General features: G+C 34.7%; 1 protein-coding gene across 1 annotated transcript; it reads right to left on the reverse strand.

The window, feature by feature from the left end:
• Positions 1-9,876: 9,876 nt before the first annotated feature.
• Positions 9,877-10,858, reverse strand: LOC109539160 (TLC domain-containing protein 5). The gene is made up of 3 exons (XM_019906770.2): positions 10,630-10,858; positions 10,355-10,575; positions 9,877-10,297 (listed from the first exon to the last, which is right to left on the reverse strand). The coding sequence occupies exons 1-3, from the start codon at positions 10,770-10,772 to the stop codon at positions 9,906-9,908; spliced, it is 756 nt and encodes a 251-aa protein (XP_019762329.2). The 5' UTR covers positions 10,773-10,858; the 3' UTR covers positions 9,877-9,905.
• Positions 10,859-11,316: the final 458 nt, after the last annotated feature.

The raw sequence follows: 11,316 nt of genomic DNA on the forward strand, positions 1-11,316 counted from the left end.
AAAAAATACAGAAACTCAAGACGAAGAGTTTACACAAACCCAAGAAGAGCAATATGTACAACATCTCGTTAAAGAATGTTAAATGTTGCAAATCAAAAAGATATTTTACATTCAAAAGGAAATTAAATGAAATTTTACCTATTCCTGATCCATTTATAAATTATTGAACTAACAAGAATATTAAAATTATAAAATAAAATTATTATTGCCATAATGCGTTAAACTAGTTCAATATTTTATGGTTTCTATTAATTTATGAAGTTATCACATCTGTCGGACGTGACGCACACCATTTTTTTATTCCAGTCCTTTTCAAGGAGTTGGCTTCCTACTTTCACTTGAAAATCAAGCAAAAATAGGACTATGGACATAAATGCTTGGCTAAAGATGAGAAAAGGATCAGATTATATTTGCAAAGAAAGACTAATTGGGTGAAATCGGCATCAACAATTTCACAAAACTTTACATTTTGGTATACAAGATTTTAACAGAAATTTACCATTTTGAGAACGAACGACTTCGGTTAATGAATGTTCGTTCATTTAAAAGCCGGGCTGCTTAAATGTTTTGGTCTTTTGTGTGCTTTTTTTGGAGCTGAGGCCATTGACATAAAGGAAATTTTACTAAGAGAAATGGAGGTATTTGAGATCGAGCAGAAATGAGGAGTAGAAAACAAATCTTCAAAATGAGCAGCAGGATGAACTAGTGATGAGCGAAACTGGCTTTGGTCTTGCAAGAAAAGCAAGATCAAAACCAACCAAGAGTTTTAGCTCCAGCTTACGAGAATGTTGCGAGAATCTCTCTTGCAAGGGGTAATTCCATCTTAAACTGCATTAAATCTGTCTTCGTAGCCCTTAAATACAATTGGAAAGCTGAACCGTTTTTAATAATAAAAAATAATATATTTCAGATATAGTTGGTTCCAGATGTTTGTCCTTCTCTTCTAGATTATATGTGCTCAAATACTTTTTAACTATTGCCTTTAAATTGTAGCAATTTTCCATTAAGGAAAACATACATGTTTTTATGCACATTCCATAAAACAGTGAACTAAACAATGTTTTTTGGTACGAAGACACGAACCGATTTTAATGCAACTTTCATGTTTCGAAAATATGAACACTTTTAGTGACCCGTAAAGGTCTAAATTGATAAAAATTCAACTGGCTGAAAAGCAAAAAAATTCTTCCTTGACCATGTTGCAAAATTTTTCAATTTTTTCAACGATTTGTGAGCAATTTGTGAATATTGTCCAATTGTCTATAACTAGCTGATGTGGTTTCCTCAACTCCACTTTCGGAAAAAATTGGGATTCAAAATAAAACCAGCTTTATTATGGATTGATCGGAGTGCGAACGATTTCGAAATATTGTCCGATTGCAGATAGTCCCGTAATTGCATGGGATTTTCAGAAAAAAACTGATCTCAGATTACGTTACACGCAGCCCTGTTATCGCATAAGAAAGAAGGGGTCAAAGGGCCGACAATTGGGTAAGTGGGCCAACCCCTTTAGAAATCGGCGCTTTGTAGATCTTGTTCCTTTGTGTCCGTCGGCGAATTCCATAAAAGATTCGCACAATAAGACCCATATTCAATTTATAACTATATACGCGGCAGCGGCCATTCTTTGTGCCCCGCAGGATTGTATTTGAGTTAGTCATGCAAACGGGCGCTCTCAAAGCCCTTTCTGGTGATTGAAGTTTCCATCGGGATGATTTTATTGCTTGCTTCCAGACATGTATATTGAAATTGAAAAAGCTGCTCAGTTTAAAAAAAAATAGGTACTCGCCTAATGTGCTTCCATATGGGATGTACAAGCGTAAGTGCATGTATTCTCTCGGCGGGCGAATTTTTCTCATGTTTTCATATAGAGGATTTGCTGTTGCACTCGGCGAGGAAAAGGAGAGACGTGAAACAGCTGTTGATATTTTGCAAATTTTGCAAATTAAGTGCGCCGCAGATTTATTGCATTGCTGAAATATTTCGCAATTTTGACAGTAAATGTTTGCTCAATCGGTTATCCGATTTGAGGATTTTTTTTATCACGTCAAAGCTCTTTTCTTCGACAAAGTTCGAGTTTTAAGGCAGGCAAAAAATGTAATCAACATATTGTGGACAGTTTCAAATAGAGTAGCGTGTTCTTGGGTAAAGTCGGTCTGTGGTCACTAACGGGCAGCTCAGACAGGAGATTAGTATACGGTGCTGCAGCCTCATCTCTTCTGAGTAATTCGGATTTTTAATCGCCTGTTTATCGCGAGGAAGTCGAGAGACATTCAATTTTAATGAGCGCTCACTGTTTCTCCTGTTTCCATACAAAATTTACTAAAATTGTCCTTTTTAACCTCGCACAATTTGTTCGACAGTATCCTAGATGTAAGAAGCCTTAGAGGAGTAGTCGAAGATACAGATCATTTTGTAGTAAAACCAAAACTCCAAATCGGATTATCGAGTCAGAAAAAAACAAAAAACTAACTAAACCACACAATGGAACATAGAGAAACTATAGAATCCAACAGAACAACAAAAATACGAACTGGAACAGAAACTGGATGAAAATCGCACTTTGGATGTTGAAGGTTTGTGAAGCTATAATGAACAAACGATAAAAAAGACAGACAATAGGGTGTTTCCATTGTATCAAAAATTCCTACAAACTGAACATTAATCTATGGTAATATATAAATATGAAAGATTAAATAAGTTCTAAATATATATATTCTATATATTGCTATTTTGTTAAATATTTAATAAACAAATTCAGCTAAAATTCAAATTATTCATCAATCTCTAAAACGCAATCCTCTTGGTTGCGACGTCTCTGATCATATATATGGCGGATTGTTTACGTTATGTGCATAGTGTTTAGTTGTGTGGTTGTGTTTTATTAATTATTTTGTGGATTTAAATAATTTATAGTTTGTGTTAAACTAAAAAATGGCTTCAGAAGGATTCCTCAAAGCGTCAACAAACAATTTACCACGTGTACATATTTTTATGGTTACCGAATTTTAAAAAAACGACAATCGCTTTAATTCAGCCGAATTTAAGGGTGTCAAAGCAGCAGCGTAAGTAAACACCCGTAAATTCAGTATTAGTTACTCTCTCCTTAATATACTAATCTGTCTGTATYGGTTTAAATTAGGTAAATAATATATAGAATTTCACTTATTCAACTTAACCTAACCTATGCACATGGCTGCTTTAAAAGTAAAATGAACTCTTAAATTTGTATTTTGGGCATCACGAGAACAATATGGTGATATCGGATATGTGGAATTGAAACGCAAGGGTTCTTTGTGCAGTGTACAAGGTAGAATTTGCCCAGAACACAGAGTACGATAGAAGGCATATTCTGTCTGCCTCATCATAAGCTAACATCACATCTAGCTGCTATGAAGCATAAAAATGTAGGTGCATAATCATGGGGAACGGTTAAAAAGAGTTTGTTTAGAGCACTTATTGAGGTATTCTTGCATCCCATGTCACTATTTTCCATTATGCAAGATAATAATAATAATCAATAAAATAATGATAATCACAATAACTTAAATAATAAAACAAAGCTGCGAAAACAACAAAATAAACACGAAACACTTTGTTGATATGACCTGCTACGTCACAATCGGTATAGGCAACCGACGATACGGATTCGGCGTTTTTGGCGGAAAATATCTGATTTGAAATTAAATTTGCTTTAAAATTATGAAGACTTTTTTTGCAAAAAAAATTATGACAGTCTAATATTTGCCATAACTACTTTATATATATCAACATTAAAAAAAAGTGAAAACACCCTATAGGCCCGCAAGGTCCTGCGACTTAACACCGTTAGACTTCTTTTTGTGGGGTTATGCGAAAGATCGTGTTTACGCCCACGATCCTCAAGCTCTTGAGCAACTGTAAGCCAAAATCCCTTATGGCCGAGATATTACCGGTAACGTGCCGAGAAGTAATTGAAAATTACCTGTAAAGGATTGAGGTAGGAGGTTCCTGGTAAGACATTTAAGTTTTATTGTTTTTCACGTATAATGGCAAGGTTTAGTCTTTATATTGAATTAAAATTTTCGTCTCTATCTGAAGATTTTGTGTATTTTTTTAACTTTACTTCTCCAAGCATAAAATTGATAACCCGTTACAATTACAGCCGATAACGATGTCACAGAGGAAACAAATGGCAGAATTAAAGCCGCAAATCGATCTCTGTTCCCCTAAACAACCTTAGCCCAAAGTCCAAAAACATCTCAAGAATCTCAAAGGTGAGCAATAAAAGTAATGCCAATAATCGCTTGTAGATGCGAGACATGACAATGACTAAGGGTAATGAAGAAATGTGCCTGTGCACTAGTTTAATATGTTTTTCCTGCTTATTTAACACCCAACATTTCATTCAAGAATAGAGCTATAAACAGATTTAAAAAATAGTTCAAACCGCACGACTAATTGAGGAAATATTAGCACTCAATGGTTACCTAAATTTCACCTGAACCGACTTAAACAAAAATACTTCCTAAACGAGGCAGAAATAAAAAGAATACCTTTAAAAAACCGAAAGACGACATGAAATGATCTCCAGATTCTCTCCAGTTTTCGATTGTCGATTTAGTTTCCTGACAGCTTGCACAAAACACGCAGGAATATTTTTAAGTGTTGAAGCTAAGTACATTAAAATTAAACAAGTAGTTACTCTATTGGGAAAATAGATTAAAATAGGAAAACAAATTCCGTGAAAATTTCGCTCTCCAGAGCCAATATCAAATTACCATTTTGCATAACTTCGTTCGCATCACATCGTTCCACATCCATTAAAGTTTCCATAAAGCGAATGAATGTGCGACACACCAACACCTCCTCGCCTCAACAAATTAGATACTTGGCAGTGGATATAATTCAAAATGCCCCCATTAATTAGGATTCAACAATCCAGAGAATAATTTAACCCAACTCCATGTAACTAGATATTTTATCAAAAGCGCGAGCTACGTGTAGTTTCCCTGAGAAGTTCTGACATATTCGGGGGATGCTATTTAGATTTGTAATTAAGTTTTTAGGGGGGAAAATTACCAGTCAACACTTTCGAGGGCAGCTTTTCCACTGTCTGATGGCACGAATGGGGAATTTAGCAAATTTGTTTCACTTGTATTCATTAACTATGGAAATGTGCTGGAATAAAGATAAATTACTATTTGCGGGTAGTCACACTGTGGTGGCACCAATTATGAATGTATTTAGTCGGAAATTAACGTTTCAGTTAATAGATTTATCTTCAAAACCTGATACTGTTAGATAAACATCCCCCGAATCGACCAACTGTTAACTTCTTCGCACCTTTTCAAATACCTACACCTAATTGCCTTCATTAAACAGTTGAACGGGCCTAATCGATTGCTGCAATTATCAGCCGAAACGAAAAGGGCGGATCAGCTGTTTATTAGAGATTTTCGAAACGGCCTTATTATCCTCAGTATTTTAATTTAAACATTGAATTCGAGATGGGACTGGATAAGAGCTATAAATTCCGTAGCTGGACGTATGATTCAAAGACAAGGCCAACTGTAACGCATAATTCTCGAACATATCGGCCGAATCTTCCGATAAAACGTCACTGAGACAGGTTAAAGTTGCTGAGCGATTTATGAGGGCGATTCTTTTGGTCCAGCTCGTGGTATTGCTTAGGCCGCAAGATTTATTGGCTATGTAGATTAGCAGTGCGGAAATCTGCGCCCAGAGTGAGACTTTAAAATGTTGACTTGTCCCGAGCATTCTTTTGGCCAATCGGTGAGTTCTTCAGTTGAAATTTGCACTATTAGAAACAGCACTCATACTTAGTTGCCCAAAAAATTTTCTTATAAGGAAGATCAGTGACTATGGCGGATTTGAACACTTTGTAGAAACCATTAGGATCTCAGAATATTAGCCTAAACTCCCACAAGCCTTGCAAAGCATCTACAAATAAATTATTCAAGCAATGCTATTATTGCTTGCTGCTGATTTCTGCAATCGTCTCTCCACGAGTTTTTCTATCCACAGTATTTTGTCACAATGTCCAGCTTCAATGCTATTGAGGCGGTGATTTTGTCATATTTCCTTTGTGGTTTGCAGTAACTTATACAAATTGAACTTCCAGATCATCCCAATCTTTTTTATGCAATTCTAGCTTTGCGTCTCTGGTTCTTTGTTCCATTCGTTTAATGATTTAATTTTTGATTTGTTTTATTTATATGCTCTATAATGTTTTTAGTTTCCTATTTTTTTCGTCGTTTTATTACAATTAGTATAAAGTCAGTGCCAGAAGTAATCTGTAAATTCGTTTAAAATTCAGCGTTCAAACTGTTTTTTGGAGGAAAACTCAGATCCGGCAATTTTTATTTGTAAATGCGACTTTCTTATGCAAAATATTTTTATCCAATATTGTGGAAAAATCAGTTAGACAATGAATTAATTTTTTTTGAAAACAATTAAATTAAATATCCAATATGTGTGTCGTTTACGGCTTCACAAAATCCAAAAAGCAAAAATTCTTTTTGCGCTTTTGTACTCATAAAAAATTTTTTTTAGCATTTTATTAGTTTGGTATTTAGTTTTTCCACCTCGTAAATTCCTCGAGTCTTGTTGAGTTTAGGTACCTAAATCATAATTAAAATTCAATAAAGAATTTAAAATTTAAATAAAAAAATTGAATTCACTAGTAAAAATTGACGAGATTTTTGTCAAAAACCCTCCACTGAATTGTATAGGTAAGAATTTAAATATCATATATTTAAATATTATATTATATTTTAATTTTTTTTCCTTCGTTCTAATACAATTTATATCTATTTCGTTTTCCAAGATTGTTCTGTTGGTTTTTCTGTTGGCATTATTCATACATCTTCCGGTTTTCCTAGGAGTCGATTTCGCCTTTCCATTAGCCGCATTTTAGTGCGTTATTTTGCTTTTTTTAACATTTTACTTGTTTATCTACCTATATTTATTAACTTTAAGGCGAATTACTGCAGAACCATGTTCCGAATGAAGACCAAGAAGGCAACTGAGACATTTTGCTTATTTCTTCCAAATGTTTTATGATACATTAATTCAATAAATCAAATATTAAAAAAGGAAAAAACGCTTTAATATAATGAAACTGATATTAATTTTGCAATTAACCTTTAAATTGCCATAACTGTCCATATTAAAAAGCCATAATTTTCAAGGTTTTTTTGTTTAAAAGATTATTTCAACAGCAGAAAACTGATAGTCGACATTCAGTACTAGAAACATCTTAACTGACTTTCCATATGCGAGAAACCATAAATTTGGCCTTCACAGAACGCATTTAAATTCTAGTTTCCAGCTCTAAAGCCCTTGAACGCATTACTTTTTTTATTTACCACGAAAAATGTGCATGGAATGCAGGAATTTTTGAGTAGCAATGTAGAAGATTAGCGTTTTGTGGGAACGCTGATAATGACACCCAAAAATTGAAATGGAAGAAAAGGTTCTTTACAAATCGATTACAAGCAAGTGTAAGTTTACAGCGCTCCCAGGCTTCTGAAAAAATATTGAACAAATTATCTGGTGGACACGAAACAAGTTGCCAAAATTTACGAAAAGATCACAAAAATCTCATGAATGATGTAAATGTGTAATTATTTTCATTTATTTTCTTGACTGTGTAATTGTTATTATATCATTTTCTTTCCTGGACTCCAGTGGAAACCTCAAAAGGTGTCAAGACAGCAAAGACCTAAATTAATAAAACGTTTACCAATTATGAGTTTGAATTAATTAAAATCTGATGGTGGCGCTGTTGTCTCGCCGAAACGTAACGAAATAAACGATATACAAAAAAAATTGTTTCACACTGTGACTGGAGCCCAGGAATGAAAATAATGTAGTAAATGTGTAATAAAAGAAAGAGAGCATTTCTAGCTTTAGCAAAAATTATTTTAACGATTCATATATGAAAAATTACATATGAAGCCCAAGAATTGATAGTTCCATAAACAACTACATTAGACTTTAAAAATTGATCAAAATCTCCCATCGATTGTTCCTTACGAAAATAATTATTGTCCTTCATTTACCGAATACTTAATAAGCAAATAATATTTGGTCAATAATGTGGCCAGAAACGCAATAATGCGATCTCTAAGGTCGTATTAGCTGTTCAACCTGAAGCAATCAAGCAGACAACAAGCACGCTCAAGCACGTTCCAAAGTAGGAAATAAAAATCAAGTTTCCGGCGACCAAATCGAAATTAGGTCGAAAATTTCCGACATTATTAGATCAGATGAAAAGAACATCCATAGCAGGAAAGTCGAGGACACCATTACCGAGAGGAGCGTACGTCGAAGTGAAATGAACGAAAAAAAAGGAACGAAACAGACTTGGAATGCAACGAGCTTATGATGAAAACCTAACATATATATACGAGTCTTTAATCTGATTTTATTGGAGGATGGAATAAAATTTTCCGCCGTCGACAGAAATACGGGCCCGGCGAAATTGAAATTGACAGTATAAGCTATTTGTCTATTGTTTCGCTGGTTTGATGGACCAGTTTCTACCGGTGGACCGATCGGGAAATTGATTTTCATACACTGTCAATAGCAGGAAGTCTTTTCAATTGGAACCTGTTTTCTTAAATAGCCTCCTTTCATTTTTCAACGATATGATATTGACAATGCAAATCCTCTATTTCAGTGTGTTTCTACTGATTTAAAACTGTGGGATTTGGCGAAAAGTTCATGGGTTTCAATTCAATCGCTAGCTGATATTTGGATGGATTTGGTGGTTAAATAGAAACTAAAATATTTCTTCAGCATTTTTTAGTCATTTGGCAAGTTTTCACATTTTTAAAATTCCTAGTACTTTATTTTTTGCTGCGTTCCGCTTTAGTTTTGCTGGCTATTTAACAATATAAACTTTTTTTCTCATCATTAATTTGTCCAAGTGTTTCATATTTAATTTTGTGCCAAATATTGAAACAATTTATTGTTCATATATCTGTGAGCCAAAACTGTACAGACAGATTGAGCTGACGAATTCTCGAACAAAACGCGCCGATGAACCACAATCAATTAAGGGCAATTTTAGCTATTGAGTGTTCCATTCGGCCCATTTTATATTTAAATAAATTATCCGGAAGTGTTTGTTTGAAAAGTTCTGATGCTTTTATTCTCATGAATTTTCGATCTGAAAGTTTACATATGCAACACAATTTTCCATAAACGGTTGCATCGTGGCACTCGATGAATCTCGCTCGTCAGTGCAATGATATTTTTTCTTCCTTTCAAAAATACTTTCTTCAAAAATTCTTCCTAAAAGAATTTCTTCGAGTGACTTGCATTTTCACATCCTTGATTAGAAAGGTATTAATTTCCTCGACAGCATAAAAACCCAAGTCTAGAGGCGTCAAATCGCATAAGGATGGTGGCCACAAGGCCGAAAAAAGTCCAGTTTTGATTAAGACCAAGTATACTTTCTACAAATTCTTTTCCAAAACAGCAAACGAATAATTTACTTTCCGAAGTGCTGAAAGTTTGCAAAGAAATACGCGACTTTTTGCGACGAGTCGAATGTTGAATAATTTTAAATTTGTTTGTTTTTATGGAATTGACTTCGTTGTCTATTGATTTGTTGATCAAACTTGCCTAATGTTCAAATTCAGTTAAAGAAGCAACTTTTACAGTCATTTAGTGAGTTTCATAATAATATCAAATAAACGTTGCTAGTTTTCTTTGGCTTGGAGATATTTTCTGGCGAGGATTTTCTCGTATTTGCTTGGTTCTACTTATTACTAAAAGTCGAACCTGTTTGTAGAAATAATTGTAATGAATTCTCTTTGATCAATTTTTAATCTCTGTTTCAATGGAAAATATAACAACTAGGACTTGGTGACTAGAATATATTGATTTATTTACTATGTCTTCTCATCAGGTCGACTTTGAACATAATGCTTCCAGACATATTTCAGCATTCCCCATGCAAAAAGCCAAGACAGAATGTAAATCCCGAGGGACATTATGATAAAATCCCAATCATTTTTCGGCTGTCGCAGTATGATATTTAGGAAATAGCTTCCGATAACGATGCGAACAACGATAAAAACCAGAAAAAACGTTAGTTCCGTCGATTTGTAAACGGGCGTGTTTTGCATTCCTGCCGTTCGCAAAAACCATCTGCCTTGTAAAAACGGATTGGTAATTTCCATGCTGCCTAAAGCACAAGTCGCTTGACCACCTGAATAGCCTTTAAAGATAATTTTCGTTAGGCCCAAAATGCAGAGCAAATGGTGACATATCATGGTTTTATCTGGAAACAATCACTTGAATTTTTTTGGATTCTCTTTCTTGGCTAAGCCAATGGGACCTTTTCTATCGTATTTCAACATCCATAAACCATCATGGACAAAGTACCCAAAGCTCATGGTCATAACAAACGATTGAATATAGCTAGTTTTCCACTCAGGATGATCAAACGGCCAATCAAACAGAAAACACTGATTGATCCCAAGGAAAGCCGACAGCAAACCATGGGTTGCACTGAGAATCCTGCTAGAGAATTCAGGGACTACATGTGGAAAGGAAAACCTGCAAAAGCGTGCAATGAGAACCAAAGTGTGTGGATGATTATTTTATGCGAACCTAATCAGGATGTAGAAGCTTCTCCAAAGAACCGCACTGATGACCATACAAATGGGGCTTTCATAGTTGATGTAGCCATTAGGAAAATATACATTGTAGTTTATGGGCGGCGAAATTGGGGCGGTTGATCCATCGCCTTCCATTAATTTTCGGGAATTTATCACGGAAATTTCAGTTTTATGATTTAGGCATTTGTCGCTTTGTGTTAATGACAAACCAATGTCAACCTTAAGGGCCATACAAGGAGACTTTTTCAGATCGAAAAGACTCAGGGAGCTTTCAATTGAAAAAACTCAATGTTCTGTTGTAGGTTTATTGAAACAATGTACAAAAAAATAGTAACATTGCAGTTACAGTTTTAAAAGCGTCTCTTATGCGTGTTTTCATATCGTGTGAAGTTGTCGGAAGCGTATGGTAGAGAATTCCTTTTATGTACCCCACAAAAAGAAATCTAGTGGAGTTAAGTCCGGAGATCTGGAAGGCCAATTTTGAAACCCATTTCTGCCAATCCACATGTTTTGAAAGTTGACATTTAAAAATTGCCGAACTTCGCAGTGTTAATGAGGCGGAGCTCCATCCAATTGAAGCCACATGTTGGTTATAATATTGAAAGGGACTTCTTCTTTCTAATAATATTGAGAGATGGTTTATTAGAAACTGGAGAAACATCAAACCATTTAGATGTCC

The sequence above is a fragment of the Dendroctonus ponderosae genome, unplaced genomic scaffold (genome assembly GCF_020466585.1).
Source record: "Dendroctonus ponderosae isolate FM_Combo_2020 unplaced genomic scaffold, Dpon_F_20191213v2 Dpon_F_20191213_1, whole genome shotgun sequence".
Taxonomy (NCBI): Eukaryota; Metazoa; Arthropoda; class Insecta; order Coleoptera; family Curculionidae; genus Dendroctonus; species Dendroctonus ponderosae.

Excerpts from the sequence above, each read along its gene's own strand:
- LOC109539160 (XM_019906770.2), bottom strand. The coding sequence starts at position 10,772 with ATGGAAGGCGATGGATCAACCGCCCCAATTTCGCCGCCCATAAACTAC. Across the intron at positions 10,576-10,629 it reads AGCTTCTACATCCTGATTAG|GTTTTCCTTTCCACATGTAG; the intron begins GTTCGCATAAAA and ends ACGCTTTTGCAG. Across the intron at positions 10,298-10,354 it reads GTTGAAATACGATAGAAAAG|ATAAAACCATGATATGTCAC; the intron begins GTCCCATTGGCT and ends GATTGTTTCCAG.